The sequence below is a fragment of the Oncorhynchus gorbuscha genome, linkage group LG04 (assembly GCF_021184085.1).
Source record: "Oncorhynchus gorbuscha isolate QuinsamMale2020 ecotype Even-year linkage group LG04, OgorEven_v1.0, whole genome shotgun sequence".
Classification (NCBI taxonomy): Eukaryota; Metazoa; Chordata; class Actinopteri; order Salmoniformes; family Salmonidae; genus Oncorhynchus; species Oncorhynchus gorbuscha.
Window position 1 is genome coordinate 52,554,201 of NC_060176.1, and position 25,425 is coordinate 52,579,625.

General features: G+C 42.1%; 1 protein-coding gene across 1 annotated transcript in view; it reads right to left on the reverse strand.

Moving 5' to 3' along the window:
- The window catches only part of LOC124034259 (WSC domain-containing protein 2-like), a 117,716-nt gene that overhangs the window by 11,470 nt on the left and 80,821 nt on the right, over positions 1-25,425 (reverse strand). The window contains exons 3-6 of the mRNA XM_046347191.1: positions 20,376-20,490; positions 8,874-9,058; positions 4,872-4,993; positions 4,022-4,196 (exon numbers count right to left, since the gene is read on the reverse strand). Coding sequence (XP_046203147.1) covers positions 4,022-4,196; positions 4,872-4,993; positions 8,874-9,058; positions 20,376-20,490 — 597 coding nt within the window. The remainder of the gene's footprint in view (positions 1-4,021; positions 4,197-4,871; positions 4,994-8,873; positions 9,059-20,375; positions 20,491-25,425) is intronic.

Here is a 25,425-nt window from a genome sequence, read left to right on the forward strand (position 1 = left end):
TTGTACTATTGTTGTATGGTGGTAGTAAATATTTTTTATTGTAGATACAGTGCATTCGTTATTCAGACCCATCTACACCCAATTCCCCATAATGACAAAGCAAAAACTGTTTTTTATTTTATTTTTGCAAATGTATTACAAATAAAAACTGAAATATGACATTTACATAAGTATTCAGACCCTTTACTCAGTACTCTGTTGAAGCACCTTTGACAGCGATTACAGCCTCAAGTCTTCTTGCTTATGACGTTACAAGCTTGGCACACCTGTATTTGGGGAGTTTCTCCCATTCTTCTCTGCAGATCCTCTCAAGCTCTGTCAGGTTGGATGGGGAGCGTCGCTGCCTAGCTATTTTCAGGTCTCTCGAGATGTCCGATCCAGGCTCTGGCTGGGCCACTCAAGGGCATTCAGAGACTTGTCCCGAAGCCACTACTGCGTTGTCTTGGCTGTGCTCTTAGGGTCGTTGTCTTGTTGGAAGGTGAACCTTCACCTGAGTATGAGGTCCTGAGTGGTCTCGAGCAGGTTTTCATCAAGGATCTCTCTCTGTACTTTGCTCATCTTTCACTCGAGCCTGACTAGTCTCCCAGTCCCTGCCACTGAAAAACATCCCCACAGCATGATGCTGCCACCACCATGCTTCACTGTAGGGATGGTGCAAAGTTTCCTCCAGACGTGATGCTTGGCATTCAGGCCAAATAGTTCAATCTTGGTTTCATCAGAACAGAGAATCTTGTTTCTCATGGTCTGAAAGTCCTTTAGGTCCTGTTTGGCAAACCCCAAGCGTGCTGTCATGTGCCTTTGACTGAGGAGTGGTTTCTGTCTGGCCACTCTACTATAAAGGCCTGATTGGTGGAGTGCTGCAGAGATGGTTGTCCTTCTGGAAGGTTCTCCCATCCCCACAGAGGAACTCTAGAGCTCTGTCAGAGTGACCATCGGGTCCTTGCTCACCTCCCTGACCAAGGCCCTTCTGCCCTGATTGCTCAGTTTGGCCAGCCGGCCAGCTCTAGGTAGAGTCTTGGTGGTTCCAAACTTCTTCCATTTAAGATTGATGGAGGCCAATGTGTTCTTGGGGACCTTCAATGCTGCAGACATATTTTGGTACGCTTCCCCAGAGCTGTGCCTCGACACAATCCTGTCTCAGAGCTCTTCATACAATTTCTTCGACCTCTAGGCTTGGTTTTTGCTCTAACATGCACTGTCAACTGAAGGACCTTATATAGACAGGTGTCTGTGCCCTTCCATGTCATGTCCAATACATTTAATTTACCACAGGTGGACTCCAATCAAGTTGTAGAAAAATCTCAAGGATGATCAATGGAAACAGGATTCACCTGTTTATAAAAAATATATATATGCAAAAAAAATCTAAAAACCTGTTTTTGCTTTGTCATTATGGGGTATTGTATATAGATTTAAGAGGGGGAAAAAATATTTTATTGCCTTCAGAATAAGGGTTGGAACGTAACAATATGTAGAAAAGGTCAAGGGGTCTGAATACTTTCCGAATGCACTGTATGTAGTGGTGTAATAATGTTATATGATGTAATGTTTTATATTTTGTTTTATATGTGATGTAAATGCCTTAATGTATTTGGACCTGCTTTGGCTAATGGGGATCCCTAACAAATACAAATACAATGACACTCTTGAACTAGAGATTGCTTCATATATGTGTAAGCTAAGTCACCCTTGATACAAGTTCCTGCTTAGCAACAGTGTAATGTGATGTACTACAAGGCAAAGGCCTGTGAGTAACATCACTGCGGTGGTGTAAAGTGCTTAAGTAAAAATATATTAAAGTACTAGTTAAGCAGTTTGTTGGACTTTACTATTCATATTTTTGGACTACTTTTACTTTTACTTCACTACATTACTAAAGAAAATAATGTATTTTTTACTCCATACATTTTTCCTAACAGCCCAAAATACTCAGTTACATTTTCAATGCTTAGCAGGACAGGATTGTTTTTTCAAATTCACACTTGTGTGCTGTCTGGTTTGCTTAATATAAGGAATGTTACATTAATTATATTTGTACTTTTACTGTTGATACTTAAGTATATTTTAGCAATTACATTTACTTGTAATACTTAAGTATGTTTAAAACCAAATACTTTTAGATTTGACTCAAATAGTAATTTACTGGATGACTCACTTTTACTTGAGTCATTTTCTATTAAGGTATCTTTACTTTTACTCAAGTATTACATTTGAGTACTTTTTCCACCACTGTGTGACTGCATGACTTGGTTGGTGTGAGAGCAGCCCTGTGGTGGTTACGATGTTGCAACTCTGAAGACTGTTTAAGGAAGCAAGAGATGGTACAATACGTCAGTTTGTGTTCTGGGACAGCTGTTGATGCACAGGCTTTCGCCATACTGGAAATTAAAATAAATGTCACATGAAACATGGCCAGTGATTAAGAAACAAATAATTGTACAATTTATATAGCCAATGTGTGTATACTACAGAATGTTTACGTTTTAAAATGTATTTGACAGTTTTTTAAAAATGTATCCTTATATAATATGACTGGTCCAGAACAGTATGTTGTTGTACATTGTTTATTAGAGCCTCTATTTCCAGCTCTGAATGTAAGAAGTGCTGTTGCAGCATTAGGGCAGCATTGCTCACAGCCTCTCTGGGCATCCATCCACTGAGGTGAGACAAAACAGCAGCAGCATCCATGGTGATGGTAAAGTGTAGTGTATCGCAGGGCAGCTCTCTAGGCCCTCTACTCTTTTTTTATTTTTACCAAGGACCTGCCATGTGTTTCCATGTATGCTTATGATTTAACCATATGTGCATCAGCAACCACAGCTAATGAGTCACTGAAACCCTTAACAAAGAGTTGCAGTCAGTTTTGGAATGGGTGGATAGTAATAAACTAGCCCTGAAAATCTCTAAAACTAAGAGCATTGTATTTGGTACAAATCATTCCTTAAGTTCAAAACCTCAGCTGAATCTGGTGATGAATGGTGTGACTGTTGAACAAGTTGAGGAGATTAAATAACTTAGTGTTACCTTAGATTGTAAACAGTCATGGTAAAAACATATAGATTCAATGATTGTAAAGATAAGGAGATATCTGTCCATAATAAAGAATTGCTCTGCTTTTTTGACACCACACTCCCAAAGCAAGTCCTGCAGTCTCTAGTTTTATCTGATCTTGATTATTGTCCAGTCATGTGGTCAAGTGCTGCAAAGAAAGACCTAGTTAAGCTGCAGCTGGCCCAGAAGAGAGAGGCACGTCTTGCTCTTCATTGTAATTCATTGTAAAAGCGCTAATATTAATACTTTGCATTCTAGTCACTCTTGGCTAAGAGTTGAGGAAATTCCAGATTGTTTGCATAGTTCATTTACACACAGCACTGACACACACACTTACCCCACCAGACATGCCAACAGGAGTCTTTTCACAGTCCCCAGGTCCAGAACAATTGAAAGGAAATGTACAGTATTATACAGAGCCATGAGTGCATGGAACTCCCTTCCCTGTTATATAGCGCAAGTGAACATCAAACCTGGTTTCAAAAAACAAATAAAGCAACACCCGGTACAACGCCTCTCCCTATATGACCTACTTGTTGTGTGTATGTGCTTATAGATGCACACACACACTACATGTTAATGTTTTTAAATGTAAATTGTAATGTATTTTATCTGCAACGTATTTTTCGTTATTTGTCGGACCCCAGTAAGACTAGCTGTCGCCATTGGTGTCGGCGAATGGGAATCGTAATAAATCAAATCAACTGGTGATGGTGTGAAAGCAGTGGGCTAGCTGTTTCACAAGAACACTCTCACCTATGCTCAGAAACACTGTACACAAATGGCTTCCTGTACCACTTCCAACACTCTGCTATTCTCTTCTACTTAAAGAGCATCAAAACAAATATATGGGAATCCATCCTTTATTATGAATAACATTGGTAATGGTAATTGATGTAGTTATATCCAGTCACTACAACTAGAGAGGGCTTAGAAGGATGAGGTCAGTGGTAGATAGTGGCTTGTGTACCTTGGACCTGTGTCTGGTACACCACAAAGTACTCGTCATTCCCACAGCTCTCAAACTCCTCGCCATGGCAGCGGTGCAGGCACAGGTCCTCATCCTCCATCTCATGGAGGGAGAAGTGGGGGGTGGGGAACCCACAGAGACACCTGTCTCCAGCTAGCACCGCTAAGGACAGCTCCTGGAGGACAGGAAGGAGGGAGCCCAGGGACATCAGAGAGATAAAGATGATGTATATGATACACACACTCACACACTGTAAAAATAATCTAGTTGTTTCAACAAATTATTATTAAGTAAATAGCTCTACAGCCTTTTCGGTCCATGTGCTACCTGAACTTAAAATGTTTAGCTCAACCTTGAGAAAACTTAGGCAAAAACTCAGTAAATGTAAAATGATGTGTTTGCTCAACTTTTCTCACATGTTCATTCAACTATAAGGCTGTGGAACTGGTTGCACACACACACACACACACACACACACACACACACACACACACACACACACACACACACACACACACACACACACACACACACACACACACACACACACACACACACACACACACACACACACACACACACACACACACACACACACACAGTGCTTTTAACATAATGTTTTCAACTTACATATTCGACACACATTGACATCACATTGACGTCTTACATCAGCAGTTACTTAATAATAAATAGTTGAAACAACTTTTTTACAGTGGAAGCACTTGTAGGCACTCATACACATGACATGTACGCACCCTCACATAACACAAATACACCTGCTCTCACTCAAACAGTACCAAGCAAACAGACATCACAATCTCACACATCACAATATGTACATTTCCCTCACCTTTTCCGTACACATGTCCACACACTTCTCCACTGACATGTTCCGGATGACAGCGCTGATGGGCAGGGCCAGGGTGACGTTGTCAGGCCTGTGGAAGCACCCCTTAAAGATGGCACTCCCATCTGAACCAAGGACAAACACAATATACTAGATTAGTATCAACACATTTTCATGTGTGTTTTGGCTGGACAAAGCTTTCAGTTTGACCCCTATAGTATAAACGGACCCCTCCCTTGGCCTCACTAGGAACCTAACACAAAGCAAGAGGCCCTGACCCAACAGTGGCCTGCCCTGAGCAGTTACCACCACATCAGGGACTGCCTGGCTCTCCTACACTGGCTGTCTCAACACCCTTTAGCCCCAAGCTCTCCTTATGGGCTGCCACAGTGCACACACTATAGTAAATAACAGGCCCAACCATACTGTAGAACAGTAAATAACAGGCCCAGCCATACTGTAGAACATTAAATAACAGGCCCAGCCATACTGTAGAACATTAAATAACAGGCCCAGCCATACTGTAGAACAGTAAATAACAGGCCCAGCCATACTGTAGAACAGTAAATAACAGGCCCAATCATACTGTAGAACAGTAAATAACAGGCCCAGCCATACTGTAGAACAGTAAATAACAGGCCCAGCCATACTGTAGAACAGTAAATAACAGGCCCAATCATACTGTAGAACAGTAAATAACAGGCCCAATCATACTGTAGAACAGTAAATAACAGGCCCAATCATACTTTAGAACAGTGAATAACAGGCCCAGCCATACTGTAGAACAGTAAATAACAGGCCCAGCCATAATGTAGAACAGTAAATAACAGGCCCAGCCATACCGTAGAACAGTAAATAACAGGCCCAGCCATACCGTAGAACAGTAAATAACAGGCCCAGCCATACCGTAGAACAGTAAATAACAGGCCCAGCTATACCGTAGAACAGTAAATAACAGGCCCAGCCATACTGTAGAACAGTAAATAACAGGCCCAGCCATACTGTAGAACAGTAAATAACAGGCCCAATCATACTGTAGAACAGTAAATAACAGGCCCAATCATACTGTAGAACAGTAAATAACAGGCCCAATCATACTGTAGAACAGTAAATAACAGGCCCAGCCATAATGTAGAACAGTAAATAACAGGCCCAGCCATACCGTAGAACAGTAAATAACAGGCCCAGCCATACCGTAGAACAGTAAACAGGCCCAGCCATACTGTAGAACAGTAAACAGGCCCAGCCATACTGTAGAACAGTAAATAACAGGCCCAGCCATACTGTAGAACAGTAAATAACAGGCCCAGCCATACTGTAGAACAGTAAATAACAGGCCCAGCCATACTGTAGAACAGTAAATAACAGGCCCAGCCATACTGTAGAACAGTAAATAACAGGCCCAGTCATACTGTAGAACAGTAAATAACAGGCCCAGCCATACTGTAGAACAGTAAATAACAGGCCCAGCCATACTGTAGAACAGTAAATAACAGGCCCAATCATACTGTAGAACAGTAAATAACAGGCCCAGTCATACTGTAGAACAGTAAATAACAGGCCCAGCCATACTGTAGAACAGTAAATAACAGGCCCAGCCATACTGTAGAACAGTAAATAACAGGCCCAGCCATACTGTAGAACAGTAAATAACAGGCCCAGCCATACTGTAGAACAGTAAATAACAGGCCCAATCATACTGTAGAACAGTAAATAACAGGCCCAATCATACTGTAGAACAGTAAATAACAGGCCAAGCCATACCGTAGAACAGTAAATAACAGGCCCAGCCATACCGTAGAACAGTAAATAACAGGCCCAGCCATAATGTAGAACAGTAAATAACAGGCCCAGCCATACCATAGAACAGTAAATAACAGGCCCAGCCATACCGTAGAACAGTAAATAACAGGCCCAGCCATACTGTAGAACAGTAAATAACAGGCCCAGCCATACCGTAGAACAGTAAATAACAGGCCCAGCCATACCGTAGAACAGTAAATAACAGGCCCAGCCATACCGTAGAACAGTAAATAACAGGCCCAGCCATACCGTAGAACAGTAAATAACAGGCCCAGCCATACCGTAGAACAGTAAATAACAGGCCCAGCCATACCGTAGAACAGCAAATTACAGGCCCAGCCATACTGTAGAACAGTAAATAACAGGCCCAGCCATACTGTAGAACAGTAAATAACAGGCCCAGCCATACTGTAGAACAGTAAATAACAGGCCCAGCCATACTGTAGAACAGTAAATAACAGGCCCAGCCATACTGTATAACAGTAAATAACAGGCACATTGACACTCTCGCTCTCTCTGTCTCTCAGTTCAACTATTCTCTGTTAAGTCCATCTTCCTCTATCTCCTCCGCCTGCCGTCTCACAAAAGACACCCTTTCCTTTCTTGGTAATGAAATGCTTCATTGGAGCTTCCTCGGCTAGCGTGTCACTTAACTATAAATGATCAGCCCAGGGCCCCGAGAACTAGAGCACCTTTCTAACTGTATTAGGTCTGTGTGTCTTACTCATCATGGTAACATATCATAGATGCAAATATTAAGCTGCATGAGTGCATGAGTTAGCCTAGATCTAATGCGTGTGGAGACTACACATGATCTTTCTGATTCAGTATTACAAATAGGTATACAGAGATAGGGGAAAGGGACATTATAACTCTGCAAACGTTCTGCTGCTGATCAGAGGGGAAAATGGGAGGCTGCACTGTTTCCCAGACAACCGGATGATAACAATCTGCAGTGCAGAGGACAACAGAGGATAAAACATATTCCCGTTCATTTCCTCTTTTGAAGAATGCAGCAGGTTTCTTGTCACATGATGACTGCAATCAGGGTCAGAGGTGTCAGAGCATGCTCAAACACATTTGAAAAAGAGCAATGCTCAGCCATCTGGAATATGCATGCTTCAGCAAACAGGAAAAAAGGAGAAATAACAACAATTACAGAACAGTGTTGTTATTTTAACCCTGAATATAAACAAGCTTGGAGCCACTTCCAAAAGATATACTACCATAAATTGTGGATTGGTGTCTATGTGCTTATCGTTTAAGAGACCTAGGAGATAGTAGAAGTGGGGGAGGAGGAAGGGTTTGAAAGGGAGTAAAAGGAGAGGGAGGAGGTGCACCCTACCCTGTTGCCTCTGAACATCCTATCACACTTAACTACCCGTCCCACCCATAGACATTAATATCAGTACATAGCGATAACCCGGACATCATCCATGTATTCCTGTGGAAAACTCCTGATGGCGTATGAAGCCGGAACTACTTGAATTTGAAGTTTGCCATATTTCTGAATCATCCTGCCTGAGAGAGTCAATCGGAAGCCTCCTCGTAGCCTGCCGGCCCGTGATTGGTCTACGTCAGCACGTGGTCCTGTGTGTCGATAAATGTAGTAGTATTTAATGAAATATCTAGATTTCTATTGAACTTTAAAATAATTCACCGTGGGGATCAAACTTTATCATTTTAGAGACCAACACGGCTGTCTCAATTTTTTTATTTAGCCCTTTGGCGATCGTAGGCTTTCTAGGGCAAACCAGGGTTTTTGTTCTCACAAAACGAGAGCCGTGTCAAAGTGAAAAACACGGCTCGCTGGGCTAGGTAGCACAGCTCTTTGGGGGAAAAGTAAACAACTAAACCGGGTTGCACCCGACCCTGGAAAAAATATTCACCGTCAAACCACCAAGAACTAAATATTTTATTAGCATAATTTATTAGCATTGATTGCAAAACAGTGCCAGGGACTGTGTAGAATCCTTTCAAGTATCTACTTTGCAGTTAGTTAACCTATAATGTTTTTTTTTGCATTTTAGCCTATAATATGAGGTAGAAGTCAGTCATGTTGAAAGAGAACAGCACTGTGGTATGATTGCCTGGCTGCTCCTATCAGTACCCCTCTGTTTGTCATTGTGTGGGGTGCACCATGCCCCCTAAGTGGAGTACCCATGCCCAGGTGGAGTGTGGTGATAGGTGGTTAAAGCTCACAGTGGCGCGCTGACTCCTGGCTCAGCTCCAGTCTGTAGATGGACAGGCGATTGGCCCCTCCACACAGGTTGCCCTTGTCGCCCTTACACTGCATGATGCATTCACTCTCAGAGGCGTTGGGGGCCTGGATCTTGTGGCCACAGTAGCACTCCGCCCCAAACTCTAGGCCTGAATACAGGTATCCCCTGGTGAAAGGAAAACAGAGGGGGTTAACATGTTAATATCATCAATAATGGGTGGGGGGGGGTCACGTGACCCTTGAACGAGGTGGCCGCATGAACTGATAGCTCCGCACATGTAATTTCCAATTCTTATTCTTAAGTTAAATCCCATTAGCGTTAGTAAAAAAAAGCCATGGTGGTTACAAAAGTCGACATTACATGTGACATTTTGGCTGTATGGCTGGGCCTGTTATTTGCTGTTCTACAGACTCGAGCAATAGCAGCGGAAAAAGCCTCAGAGAAACAACTAGCTTCAGAAAAAGCTAGCGCCATTAGCCAGGAGCATGACGACTATCCCTTCCCGAGGCCCAACAACTGCCAACCTACTCCTCTGTCGAAGACATCCTTTCTGAGCTGAGATCCAAACATACAGAACTCAACATCAAACTCAGCTCAGTGTGATAGGGGACAAAGTGACAACCCTGGAAAATGCCTTGCCTGACATCAACAACAAGATAGCCATCAACGTAGGGTGCCTGGATTAGCCAGATTTGGGAATACAATCATTGGAAAACTCACTGGCAGATGCAGTGAAAACAATAGCATATGCTGAAAAGGAAACAGAGCATCTGGAAGAGAAAATCAGAGGACCTGGAAAATAGGGGGTGAAGGTATAACTGTTCTAATAACCCTGTCCGAAAAAGAAGAGGGAAACATGTCACTGAGCCCCCCAGAATGGCTCCACCAGTCCACCGACAGGCCCATAGAACTGGAGAGAGCTCACCAAGCACTGAGGCCCCCACCAGCAGCCAGACAACCACCGCGCCCAATCGTCATACGTTTCCTGAGATTTCACTGACAAGGAACGAGTGCTACAGGCGGTGAAAATCAACACCATTACAGTGTAAAACGCAAAACTCACCTTGCACCAAGACCTGTCAGCTGGAATATGTCGAAAGCGCTGAGAGTTTGACGAGGTGAAGAAACACTTCATTAACCAAGGCATCTTCAGGTGATTCAAATACCCAAATGCGTTCAGGATTCTTCACCAATGAGCCATATCACACTTCAAAACTCCCGAAGAGGCAAATAGGTTTTTGAAGGACAATCCTGGCCACTGAGAAACAGACCAATGACTAAAAGCGATTACTGTTATTACTATTGGAGGTGAGACAACATATCTGCCATCCAATATTCCAGCCACCCGGCGAAATGTAATTTTAGCAGTCTATTTATTATTTTTTGGGGCTGCGTGAGGGATAGGCCCTATAGCCTAACCTAGGCCTGCAAAATATTTTGCCTACTTTTATTTCCAAATTTTTAGCCCCTTTTACGATCTTGTATCATCACTGCAACTCCCCAAAGAGCTCGGAAGGTGAAGGTCGAGTCATGCGTCCTCCGAAACATGGCCCGCCAAGCCGCGCTTCTTAACACCCGCCTGCTTAACCCGGAAGCCAGCCGCACCAATGTGTCGGAGGAAACACCATTCAACTGACGACCGAGGTCAGCCTGCAGGCACCCGTCCCACCACAAGGAGTCGCTAGAGAGCGATGAGCCAAGTAAAGCCCTCCCGGCCAAACCATCCCCTAACCCGGACGACGCTGTGCCAATTGTGCGCCACCCTATGGGATTCCCGATCAAGGCCGGATGTGATACAGCTGCGTCTCTCGGGAGAAAATTCACTATTTACAGCCTGTTATCTTGTTTATAGAACATATAGGCTATTTGGCAGACAACGTGATCAGACACTGTGTCAATTCAATATTAGGCCTATAGCTTACTTTAAAAAATGTATTTCAAATTTTCACCTCGCAAGGTTGCAGGCCCAGAAGGCATTCCTAGCCGCGTCCTCAGTGCATACGCAGACCAGCTGGCTGGTGTGTTTACGGACATATTCAATCAATCCCTATCCCAGTCTGCTGTTCCCACATGCTTCAAGAGGGTCACTATTGTTCCTGTTCCCAAGAAAGCTAAGGTAACCACCCTATCATCCAGAAGGCGAGGTCAGTACAGGTGCATCAAAGCTGGGACCGAGAGACTGAAAAACAGCTTCTCTCTCAAGGCCATCAGACTGTTAAACAGCCATCCATCATTAACATTGAGTGGTTTCTGCCAACAGACTCAATCTCTAGCCACTTTAATAATTGGATGTAATAAATGTATCTCTCGTCACTTAAACAATGTCACTTTATATGTTTACATACCCTACATTACTCATCTCATATGTATTTTCTGTACCCTGTACCATCTACTGCATCTGCCTATGCCATTCGGCCATTGCTCATCCATATATTTACATGTACATATTCTTAATCATTCCTTTACACAACATTTTTAGATTACTTGTTAGATATTACTGTACGGTCGGAACTAGAGGCACAAGCATTTACACTCGCATTAACATCTGCTAACCATGTGTATGCGACCAAAAAAACCCATAGCACTTTCGAGTGGCTAGATGTTCTTTACCATTCGGCCATCAGATTTGCCACCAATGCTCCTTATAGGACACATCACAGCACCCTATACTCCTCTGTAAATCGGTCATCTCTGTATACCCATCGCAAGAACTACTGCTTTATTTTTTATTTTATTTTTTTGAACCCTCATAGGCCTCACTCCCCCCCTATCTGAGATACTTACTGCAGCCCTCATCCTCCACATACAACATCCGTTCTGCCAGTCACATTCTGTTAAAGGTCCCCAAAGCACTCACATCCCTGGGTCGCTCCTCTTTTCAGTTCACTGCAGATAGCGACTGGAACGAGCTGCAAAAAACTGGACCATTTTATCCACATCTCTTCATTCAAAGACTCAATCATGGACACTCTTACTGACTGTGGTGGCTGCTTTGCGTGATGTATTGTTCTCTACCCTCTTGCCCTTTGTGCTGTTGTCTGTGCCCAATAATGTTTGTACCATGTGTCACAGGCCGGCTCATAGCCTGTGGCAAAAAGGAGGGGACACGAACAGGTATAGGCCAATCAAAAAGGTTCTTTATTATAAACCAAAAACAATTAACTTTAAACAAAGAAAAGGGAAAGAGGTGTGAAAGTATCATAATGTAGGGTGTATGTAAAGTGCAGGGATGCGTGAATCTGTGTGTGTGAATATGACTGAGTGTAAACTACGTAAAACTTACAAAGGAACAAACAAAACAGGATCATACCTGGAGGAGCAGAGAAAGAGAGACAAGAGTGGTTAGTGAAGCAGTTTAAATACCCTGAGCCCAGGTGGCTCCAATCACTAACGACCCACCTCTGCCTGCAGGAGGAACCGCCCCTGCAATACAGAGGAGGGGCAGTGACACATGTTTTGTGCTGCTACCATGTTGTGCTGCTGCCATGTTGTGATGCTACCATGTTGTTGTCATGTTGTGTTGCTACCATGCTGTGTTTTCATGTGTTGCTGCCATGCTATGTTGTTGTCTAAGGTCTCTCTTTATGTAGTGATGTGTGTTTTATCCTATATTTTTGTCCTATATTGTTTTATTTTTTTAATCCCTCGTCCCCGCAGGAGGCCTTTTGCCTTCTGGAAGGCCATCATTGTAAATAAAAAGTTTTTCTTAGCTCACTTGCCTAGTTAAATTAAGCTGCCAGTTGAGGACTTGTGAGGCGTCTGTTTCTCAAACTAGACACTCTAATGTACTTGTCCTCTTGATTTCTCAGGATGTGGGATATGTAGAGCAAGACATCTTCCGCGTGGAGTGAAATCTTGTGCTGAAGGCCACCTCCATAAACATCCATAATACTTGGATTGCTCCTTATTAACTCCACTAAAGGCTCCGCCCCCAATAAGTAGAGCAGAGGGGACAGCGAGCATCCTTTAATACAGTTTGGGTCCATATTGAACCTTTCTAAGACTGAGAACAGAAAGCTCCAGTCCATCCTGTTGAACGCCTTCTCAGCATCCAGTGAAGCCAGCAGGACAGGGTCTTCTGTGATTTTACTTGATCTATAATATCAAAAAGACGGCGAAAGTAATCAGAAGAGTACCTGTCTCTAGTAAATCTAGTTTGGTACGTTTTTGTTATTTTGGAAAGAGGAGTGTCTTTGGCGAGCAATCTGGTAATAATGTTGTAGTCGAAATCCAGCAAGCTTATGGGCCGGTAGGACGAGCAACACTGTTAGGTTGACTTTGGCTGTTTTAGTTTGACTCCAGGTGGCACTGTCTGGGGATTGTTCATGTACTTTTTCGCAACGTTCCAGCTCCCTCTCAAGTTCTAACATGTGTGCTTCCATTGCTTTTTCGAGGAGGAAACATCTTAATGTGGCTTTGGCAGCATCCCACATTGTGGCCAGAGAAACAGGAGTCTTTCTTGTCTTGTGAGTACAGTAGTTGTCTATCCATTTAGTGACCAATGAATGGAATGCTTTGTTTCATAACATGGAGGTGTTGAATTTCCAGGTCTTTGACCTCGGGATGTTTTACAGAGGTCAAAGCGAAGACGGACAAACCTTTATTTAAATAGTACCTGCAAAACACCAGTCTCAACGGCAACAGTGAAGAGGCAATTCCGGGATGCTGGCCTTCTAGGCAGAGTTCCTTTTGCCCATCTTAATCTTTTCTTTTTATTGGCCTGTCTGAGATATGGCTTTTTCTTTGCAACAGCATCCCGGAGTCGCCTCTTCACTGTTGACATTGAGACTGATGTTTTGTTGGTACTATTTAATGAAGCTGCCAGTTGAGGACTTGTGAGGCGTCTGTTTCTCAAACTAGACACTCTAATGTACTTGTCCTCTTGCTCAGTCGTGCACCAGTGCCTCCTACTCCTCTTTCTATTCTGGTTAGAGCCCATTTGCACTTTTCTGTGAAGGGAGTAGTACATAGCCTTCATTTCTCAGAACAAAAATAGACTGACGAGTTTCAGAAAAAATTTGTTTCTAGCCATTTTGAGCCTGTAATCGAACCCACAAATGCTGACGCTCCAGATACTCAACTAGTCAAAAGATGGCCAGTTTTATTGATTCTTTAATTAGCACAACAGTTTTCAGCTGTGCTAACATAATTGCAAAAGGGTTTTCTGATGATCAATTAGCCTTTTAAAATGCTAAACTTTGATTAGCTAACACAACGTGCCATTGGAACGCAGGTGTGATGGTTGCTGGTAATGGGCCTCTGACATTTAGGAAGATATTCCATATAACATCTGCCGTTTCCAGCTACAACAGTCATTTACATTTACATTAACAATGTCTACACTGTATTTCTGATCAACTTGTTATGTTATTTTAATGGACAAAAAACGTGTTTTTCTTTAAAAAAACAAAAAAAACAAGGCCAACGGTAGTGTGATGTATATGCATGTGTTTTGGAGTTGTAGAGAGCACTGTACTTCTGCACACAAAATATTAGATTACAGTTTGATATGACCCTGTGTCTCTATCTTCAGAATGCTCAGCAGGAATTTGTTCTTGATCCAGATATAGAAAATGTGTTTATGACTATCACATACTTTGCTAAAAAATGTATTATCTAGTGTGAGCTTCTAATTCCTCCCCTACATTTAAAATGTGGATTTTAAAAGCTCACTTATGACCTCAGCAAGAGACAGCCCAGGTCTAATGGACTCTGGTCTCCACTATTCAACTATATTTTAAACTGGACAGAGTGAATGGGGTGATTAAGGAAATGTGTGTATATAAAGTACATGCTGTGTAAGATGCTGTAAAACTAATTATCTGCTTGTTGTCTCAGAAAAAGCTGGAAATAGATAATATGATCACAGATAGTGTTGCTGCAAATGTGATTTGTTTTTTTTAAGTAAAAAAATATTTATGTCTGCTACATGTTTGTTTGTTGATTGAAAATAAGAAAACTTAATAAAACTATATCATCAATAATAATAGAGAGGCTCTGTCTCACACAATAATATTCTGCATTGGTTGCAACATGATAAGAAATAAAAATGTCCCTACAGCAGCAATACTCTCAGTGATTCTAGTACTGCCTGACAATCTGTAAGCATCTCGACTCACCTACTGCAGTCTGCAATGTCTGACCAGAGGTAAGTGGTCTTGTATTTTAGAATTTGATTATGCATGCAGTAGCAAGACGCACATCAGCCTCTCTCTCAGCAGCTCTCTCTGCAGTCAGTCCAGTAATAGGGTGATTGACTCATAGACAGTCAGCTGGGTAACTAGCAGTAACCTCACTCGCCCTCTTCAAGATGAAGAGAGCCCTCTGGGTGGACAAGGGTGGGACCAGAGAGAGATTGCATGCAGTAATACTGCACCAAGACACCAGAGCTTTTTAAAGAAATACATTTTCCAGGGTGATGCTGATTCCGAAGTCCATGCAGAGTACAATATTCTGGAAGGCTCTATCCATCAAACACACATGGCCTGTATACTCCTTGGGGTACAGTAACCTGGCAGTGGCACATGAGAGATGCATACTTGATTCCTCTGAGTTCTTTAGAATGTCAATAGATGGCCAACACTACACAGCCTTTACACAAAAAATGCTGGGTTTGTTAGGATGACCCAACTGCTGGGTTGCAGACATTGGGTCACTTAATTTGGTTGTTTTATTTTAAATCAGCAAAGTTGGGTTGTGGATGCTGGAGTATTGTTACTGAGTTATTGAGATATGGCCCAGCGGGTTAGATCAGAAGACCAGAGGTGTGGCTTAGAAGGGGCGTGGCTTTCAGATAGTTATTTTTGGCCACCAGTGAGAGTAAATGTAAATCTGTTCTGTTGTATTGTTATCACATGTTAAGGTTGAACACTGAAACCTTTATAGCTTTAATGAAGCTTACACACGTGTATGAGTTCCTTAAGAGCCTATGCATTTCCCCGTGTTGGGATAGTTACCACTTTGTTACAATATGTTATTACTATGTTATTAAGGTTTTATTGGAATATGTCATGTGAAAAAACATTAAAGGAAAACAAAAATTTGCACTGTACAAACTTAACATGATGACATTTATGCTCACTGGTGGCCAAAAATAACTATATAAAAGCCACGGCCCCTTATAGTGCATGACTCCTGTAAATAACATATGGATTACATTAAAAAAGACCCAGCTGCTCAGTCAACCCAGCATGAAAATGAATACAAATCCAATTCATGGTTAAATTAATTAACTATTAAAGGCCCAGTGCATTAATTTTGTGTGAGGAGAATTTTGTTTTTGTACTCAATAATAACCTGAACAAAAACATAAATGCAACATGCAAAGTGTTGGTCCCATGTTTAAAAGATCACAGAAATGTTCCATATGCACACAAAGCTTATTTATCTCAGATTTTGTTAGCAAATATGTTTACATTCCTGTTGTCATGACATTGCTCTGTTCTCTCTTTACTCTACAGTTTGGCCCTTTGTTAACATAGAGAAAGTCTGGTAACATCAAAAGGTTGGGAACGGAACCATATTTCAGTAATCCAACCAGATTAAAATATTCATTGGTACTTAGAGTATGATGTCAGATCAGTTGTCATCAGAGACATTATTACTGACGATAGGACGACATAAACTGTATCTTGGAAAGTAAGATTCACATGGAATTGTTGTGCAATTGAAATGTTTAAATATGAAACAATTTGTGAAAAGATTCAATGTAATTCTTCCTTCTAAATGAGAGAATTGTTTTCAAAAGTGAACTATGCTCACTCAGTGTCCCCGCCCAAGTGAACAGGCATTGGTTGTGAACTATGAAGCACACCCTTCTCTCCCCCACTACAAAAGCCCATTGACGAAAGTCAACCTAGTGTTCTCGATGACGTGAGGACTGCTGTCCATACGTTTAAAAGGGCTAATATCAACTACAGAACTAAACCAACCTCAGCATGAGCTCTGGTTGCGAATGGTTGAACGACTACAACCTAACGAAATTAACATTGTGTTCCCGATGACGTGAGGACAGCTGTCCTTACGTTTAAAAGGGCTAATTTCAACGTGGAGGTGACGATCAACATGCTGGAAGCATGACCTTCGACTATACCAGCCAGAATATAGCATGATCTTATAGTATGGCAACTATGAACTCTTATTCACTAAAGAAATGATACATCCAAGATGTCGAGTTATCAGCAGCAGCTGTAAACATGGGCTATGAAAGGACAAACAATCTCTTCAGAAAGACAGGGTACTACAACATGTACGTTCTACCACGCGACTACGATACTACAACGTATCCTTTCTACCACAAGACATATTGTCACGCCTTGGTCATTGTATTTTGTGTTTTTGTTATATGTTTGGGTAGGCCAGGGTGTGACATGGGTTTATATGTTGTTTTTCGTATTGGGGTTTGTAGTATTTGGGATTGTGGCTGATTAGGGGTGTTGTATAGGCTTGGCTGCCTGAGGCGATTCTCAATCAGTCAGGTGATTCTCGTTGTCTCTGATTGGGAACCGTATTTAGGCAGCCTGAGTTTCGCTTTGTATTTCGTGGGTGATTGTTCCTGTCTCTGTGTTGTAGTCACCAGAGGCTGTAATTAGTTTCACGTTCCGTTCTGTTGTTTTTGTATTAAGTATCAGTTATTTCATGTACCGTGTTTTCTTTCATTAAAGTCATGAGTAACCAACACGCTGCATTTCGGTCCGACTCTCTTTCTTCAACAGATGAACGCCGTTACACATATTCTTCAAAGGACAAGGGAGATCTCTGCTGGGCAACCCAGCCTTCCATCTTCGACCAATCTATCGAAGCGCAGATCAGAGTAAATATTTCTTGCATTTTCCATTTCCAAATGGGCGGTTATTTAGAATGCATACGATTCTGTATTTACGATAGCATAGCTTCATAAGTTCCGATAGAGACCCAATCCTTTTGTTCCTTAGTCTTCCCACGCTTCATTCAAACCCAACCCCCTTTCTTTGTGTAACCAGCTGTCATATCGGTTCCAATCGCTAGGGACGTTTTCTTGTAAGACATAATTAGTAATCAATGTATGATCCATCCTGTGTAGACTATATGTAATTCTGTGTGATTATTTAGGTATTTAGTAAATAAATAGTTAAACCAAATTTTGTATTGCTGATTCAACTGGTTAGCCAGGTTTTGTGAAGATAACCAAGAATTTTACGATGTTCAGATGAGACTGAATAAGTTAATGATTGATAATTGACTGCTATTGATATACAATATTACCAGGTCTTTAAGAGTTTATTCGAAAGACAACAGCTCTATAAACCTCCTTCCGTGGTGCCCCGAATTCCTAGTTAATTACATTTACATGATTAGTTTAATCAGGTAATATTAATTACAGAGAATTGATTTGATAAAATAGCAAGTCATATATCACTTAATCCATAGTAAAGACACGACACTGTTAGTGAGCGTTTCTCCTTTGTCAAGATAATCCATCCACCTGACAGGTGTGGCATATCAAGGAGCTGATTAAACAGCATGATCATTACACATGTGTACCTTATGTTGGGGACAATAAAAGGCCACTCTAAAATGTGCAGTTTTGTCACACAAAACCATTTGGAATTTGGCAGTACGTCCAACTGACCTCCCAAACGCAGACCACGTGTAACCATGCCAGCCCAGGACCTACACATCTGGCATCTTCACCTGTGGGGTTGTCTGAGACCAGAGCAACCAAAGAATTTCTGCACAAACTGTCAGAAACCATCTTAGGGAAGCTCATCTGCGTGCTCGTCGTCCTCACCAGGGTCTTGCCCTGACTGCAGTTGGGCGTCATAACCAACGTCAGTGATCGCAGTCAGCGTGTATGGTGTCGTGTGGGCAAGAAGTTTTCTGATGTCAACATTGTGAACAGAGTGCCCCATGGTGAAGGTGGGGTTATGGTATGGGCTGGCATAAGCTACGGACAACGAACGCAATTACATTTTATTGATGGCAATTTGAATGTACAGAGATACCAAGGTGAGATCCTAAGGCCCATTGTTGTGCCATTCATCCACCGCCATCACCTTATGTTTCAGCATAATAATGCACGTCCCCATGTCGCAAGGATCTGTACACAATTCCTGGAACTGAACATGTCCCAGTTCTTCCATGGCCTGCATGTCCAGACATGTCACCAATTGAGCATGTTTGGGATGCTCTGGATTGTATAACAGCATGTTCCAGTTCCCACCAATAACTATCAACTTCTCACAGCCATTGATGAGGAGTGGCACAACATTCCTCGGGCCACAATAAAGAGCCTGATCAACTGTATGCGAAGGAGATGTGTCGCACGGCAGGAATGGTGGTCACACCAGATACCGACTGGTTGTCTGACCCACGCCCCTACCTTTCTTTTTAAGGTATCTGTGACCAAAAGATGCATATCTGTATTCCGAGTCATGTGAAATCCATAGGTTAGGGCCTAATGAATTTATTTTAATTGACTGATTTCCTCATAAGATCTGTAACTCAGTAAAATCTTTGAAATTGTTACATGTTGTGTTTATATATTTTTTCAGTGTAAATAATATATATTTTTTATTCAGATTTTTCAGGGGGTGCCGCAGCATCCTTAGCACCTCTACTTCCCACAGCTATGGATTTGTCTGCATATGAGCAGCCTGCTCTGGGAGGGGTTGGAGTACAGAGAAAGAGAGAGGAGCAGAAGAGGAAGATGAAAACATGCTCTCTACTTCCCCTCTCTCTCTTCTCTCGTTGTCCTCCTCTCGCTGTCCTCTCTTTCTCTAGTAATGGAATGCATTGGGCTGAGCCATTGGGAGAATGAGAGGGACAGTAGAAGGCAAGGTGGACCGGGAGAAATAGACGATTTGAAGAAGAGATGATAAGAGGAGGCAAAGAGAGAGAGAAATCGAGAAAGAGAGAGAAATAGAGAAAGGGAGAAAGAAAGAGAGAGAGAAAGAGAGGGAGAAATAATGTGAAAAAAGTATAGAGACTACAGGTATAGAGAGCTAATGTTGAGGAGAAGGAGAGAGGGAGAGGGTGAGAGAGTATGATAGCTGGCACAAGGCCCTATATCCATTAGACAGGACTAATTTCATTCAGCCAGACATGTTAATCTACTACACACTGATCAGGTGCACAACCTTTACTCCTCACTCCCACCCTGTGACTGTGTGTGTTTGTATATTTGTATATGCTTGCCTGCGTGAGTGTGTGTGTTTGTATATGTGTATATGCGTGCCTGCGTGAGTGTGTGTGTTTGTATATGTGTATATGCGTGCCTGCGTGAGTTTGTGTGTTTGTATATGTGTATATGCGTGCCTGCGTGAGTGTGTGTTTGAAACATAAACATTTTTTATCCTGTCATTCCTCAGCCAAACAGTTACAGTAGTAACCACCAATGAATTTAGAAGTAGCAAGGACAGTAAGCACACTGGAGGACATTTGATTGCTTGTTGTCTTTGTACTGAATCGTCGTGTTTGTGAGTTTTTATATTCCCAGGCCTACCTTTCAGCACAGTTGTCCTGGCAACGGAAGACCGTCATTTTCTTGTAGTCGAAAAAGGACACTCCCCTAAGTGCTCTTTTCGCTGTGTCGTCGATATAGCAGCCGATGTACTTCGCTGTAAGAGAGAAAAATATAACATTTCTGATAATAAATCAAATATGCACAATTCAAGCAGACCAATGAATATTATAGGAGACAAGGGAGAGAGGCAATAATACTGTTTGAAATAGCAGATGTTTTGTTTAGCATGGAATTCCATAGTTTATGTGAGTAAAACATGCACATTTAGTACATTTCCAAAGGTAATTGCTTATTATTACAGCCATGGTCAATTCTGTAGAGACATTCTATAAATCAGTAAAACAACTTTTAAGTAAAATCCCAAATCATCAATTTGATCCATACAGTGAAGACATATTGAAGGGCAATGTTTCTGCTCAAGGAATCAACACCAGACTAGCATGTTGATTCATTTATAAAGACACACAACTCCTTCTAGTGGCCTGCTACTGCAATGGCACTCAGTACACTTCCTCCCTGACTTATTTGAAGTGAGTATTGAGGGAGGGAGGGAGGGATGTCCTTCTGCAGTGGGACTGGTTGATCCTTCCACACTTCCTTCCTGCTCTGTCTGTGAGGTAGCATGCTGGGTAGACCAATCCAAAACCCTCACCATCTGTCCCCTGGAGGGTTGAACAATGCACATCCTAACCCACCACATTACTGTAATTGTAATGGTCTAAAAGGCAGTAGAGCGGCAGCATGTGGTGCTCTGTAGGACCTTGCAGTAATCTTCCTCCCAGACATAGCAGCAGAGTGGACTGATCACTAATCTGCTTTATGACAAAGGGAAGCAGTGATTTAGCTCAACTGAACTGCACTTCAGTGGGGCTGCCCTTCCACCTTCCGTTTTTGTGCTGCGTTTATTAAATTAAATAATCCGATCAGCAGCCACACAAGGAAGCAGAGATACTATATCTATCTGCAAGTTGTGATGTAAGCACAGTCATGTGGCAAGAAGATTAACAACAGACACAAATGTAAAGTCTATACTGTACGAACAAATACTGTGTGTACACAGATGTATGGCAGGAGTGTAGGGAGTGTAGAGACATAACTCAGCCACCTGTATAGAGTTTTATTCAGAGCTGTGATGATAGTTAAAGTAGGCATCTCTCTAAATCAGAAGATCTGGTGTTGACAGGTGATGGATAGTGGTTCCATTTCAAACAGCTTTGTTTTTTCCTCTCGATTTCCCAAACAAATAACAGACATGTCAGAAACAATCTGTCTCTCTGAGTTTGTCACCATAGTATGAGCTTATTGTCACCCCTCTCGTATCATGTTATTATCTTATCATAATCTTATTATAATCTTTTATAATAATCGTATTATTATATACTATACAGTAATGTTCTCGCCTCATGAGGGATGTCAACAGATAACATGAATCTGTACTGGATTACAACGATACCCTTGCTGGATTACTCCTTGAAACAGGGTAGATGAGGTGGTTGGATACAGGGGAAGACAGTATTTGGTTCATGTTTCTTTCAGAGAGTGTGTGTGCTTGCGTGCGTGTGCTTACATGTGCAAACGGGTGCGTACCCTTGTGTGAATGGTGGGGAGCGGGTTGGGTGTGGCTGCTCTTGACGAGAACATGACAGGGGCCTGGAGTGTGATGAGGTGGCGGTGGGGGTGGTGGAGTACTGTGGCACATAGGAGTTGTGGATGAAGTGGAGCAGTGTCACTTTGAAAGCACTAATTACTCTTTCAGCTAGCGCTCTGCCGTGGTCCTGTGGGGTTTACCACTTCACAGAGAAAGAACAGAGGGAGAGGAAGACAGGAAGAGAGAGAAAGAGAAAGAGAGAGAAGAGAGAGAGAGAGAGAGAGAGAGAGAGAGAGAGAGAGAGAGAGAGAGAGCAAGGACATCCTAGACAGAGAGGACATACTACATGGAGACAAACTGAGGTCCTCTCGTATGATCTGTTAATCCGTAGCAATAATACATGTACTATATAAAGCCTGTTTGTGTTTCTCTCAATCAGAAAGATGGATAACAATCATGTACCATATGAATACCACATGAATGTAACAAAAACAATCCCTGTGCAAATCAATTCCAGTCAGGAACTGCTTGTGCTTGTAATACCTATTTCTCTCATTCAAAGGCTAACTATATGTAGGTATCCTTGTACTACAAAGGTAATAACCATAGAGATTCTATCTCTATTTTTATACTGCTGTCATCTGGTACAACTCCTACTATATACTTTAAAGTCCAGTATGGAGAGTGTAAAGATCATTGAAAAGGATCATATGATTAGGGCGGTGCGCTATGCTGTGCACTTCTGGCACTTCCAGTCTGCTACCAGCTGCTCACAGCAGCCAGCTTTGTGGAGTCCCATTCTAAATGAATCTACATCACTTCACAGGAGCTCAATCTAGCTCTTTTTGGGAAAGGTTAATTGCCATGGACATGCTACATATGAGCCCTGAAGGATTTTACAGTATGCTTATGAGAGTGAGACTTTCAGAGATAGAGACAAACCTTCAATTAGCTTATTTTTTAAATTATATTTTGTGGTTTGGTTCCAAGTCATTTGTCTGTGGCTTCTCAGTATCTAGGTAATATTTACAGTGTCACACCAGATGTTGCTAAGCATAGCTCCATTATGTAGGTAAACATACATAATAAAATATAGGGAAAACCTGCTATCACTGTAAAGCAGTGTGTTCTGAATATCCCCCTCAATGGGTGTTGACTGACTGTGGGCAAGGAGGACCAGGGTGGGTGGCATCACAGAGCTAACTGAGCCCCTGGTTCCAGATCTCCCTGGTAGAGAGGTCTTCATCTCCCTGGAGCTATAAGCTCTCACAGTCTTAATCGTCACATTTTTAAGTTATTCCAAACATCACATTATTAAGTGTTTAAGGTTAAGTTTAGGAATTAACTCCTCATTTGTACGGTTAGGGTTCAATTTAGACATGAACTCTGAATGGTTAATGTAAGGGTTAAGGTTTGGGATACGTTTAAAATAAAAAATATTAAAAACAACTTTCTTTCGCTGGATTCAAACATGCATCATTTGGAATCAGAGGTAGAAGCTTAAGCCCATCCACCATCCCCATCCACAATGTCCTTGCAAAACCAAAATCTACTTGAAGGTAACAGTGCTCACTGTTGCCCCTTAATAGACAGTTTCCACATCATCTCCCAACGTCTTCAGAAATGCATGAACGTCAAATACTGGCTTGTTTTACAGGTGACCTGCTTGTCCTGGAGAGGCATCACCTGAAGGGCTAATTACTTGTTAAATATCCAGTCACTTAAATGCTGCAGCAAATGTAAATGGCTGTCGTTTTGTCAAGGCCTCCAGCACAATAATATCCACATTAACCTTGAGCAACACTCTGAGGGTGAATGTGTATTTGCCTATCCACAAATGCCTGTGTGTCTGTACATGTGGAATACTGTGCATTTCATAATGAACAGTGGATACTCAAGGGGCCATTTAAGTTTGATAGTCACTTAAACGGATAGTATATTTCTTCAGGCTGTTGCAGTGAAATAATAAATTACTCTATTGTCTATAAACCTGTCATTTTTTATACAACATAAACAACTGGAGTTACAGATGTAGGATCGTAATTTGAGCCAGCAACAGGACATAAGAATGATGTGGATGACAATTAATGGACATTTTTGTAAGGGTTGAAACAGTATTCGTAAGGGAAATTCAAGTCTGAAATTTCAACGTGGAAATGTCAAACTTCAGAAGCATTTTAAACCTTGAATACCCTACAGGTTTTACATTTACTGCATTGCAGGAAAGGTCTCCTGCAACAGGGTGATCAAATTAAGATCATAAATCTTTAAGTCAGAGGTGACTTTATGTGACAATGATTCTTATGTATAAAACCAAGCTGAGGGTGTCTAGTTAAATACACTACAGGACCAAAAGTATGTGGACACCTGCTCGTCGAACATCTAATTCCAAAATCATGGGCATTAATATGGAGTTGGTCCCCCCCTTTCTGCTGTAACAGCCTCCGATCTTCTGGGAAGACTTTCCACTAGATGTTGGATCATTGCTGCGGGGACTTGCTTCCATTCAGAGTATTAGTGATGTTGGGCTATTAGGTCTGGCTCGCAGTCGGCGTTCCAATTCATCCCAAAGTTCTCAATGGGGTTGAGGTCAGGGTTCTGTGCAGGCCAGTCAAGTTCTTCCACACCGATCTCGACAAACCATTTCTGTGTGGACCTCGCTTTGTGCACAGGGGCGTTGTCATGTTGCCACAAAGTTGGAAGCACAGAATTGTCTAGAATGTCATTATATGCTGTAGTGTTAATATTTCCCCTCACTGGCACTAAGGGGCCTAGCCCGAACCATGAAAAACAGCCCCAGACCACAATTCTTCCTCCACCAAACTTTACAGTTGGCACTATGCATTTGGGCAGGTAGTGTTTTCCTGGCATCCGCCAAACTCAGATTAGTCCATCGGACTGCCAAATGGTGAAGCATGATTAATCACTCCAGAGCATGGGTGTCAAAATCTGGCCCGTGGGCCAAATTTGGCCCGCGGGGTAATTATATTTGGCCCGCGAGACAATACCAAATTACTACTAGAGCTGGCCCGCCGGTATTATACAGCGCATTCACCACTAATACTACGAATCCCATAATGCTCTGCTGTTTTCGCGCGCCAATCAGGACAGGACCCAGAAACGCTCTCTCCTCTGTGACAGTAGTCATAGCAATATAGACGCTACAACTGTCAGCGAGCTAACCCTTCCCAAAAATGGCGAAAAGAAAGGCAGAAAACAGGAGCTTTCTGGACAAGTGGGAGGCAGAATATCTGTTTACATATGTAAAAGACAAACCTGTTTGTCTTGTTTGTGGAGTCAACGTGGCTGTAAGTAAGGAGTACAACATTAGACGACACTATGAAACGAAACACCATGACAAATACAAGGACCTGGACATGACTCAAAGGAGCCAGAAAGTAGAGGAGATGAAAAGAAGTTTGGTTTCACAACAGAATATGT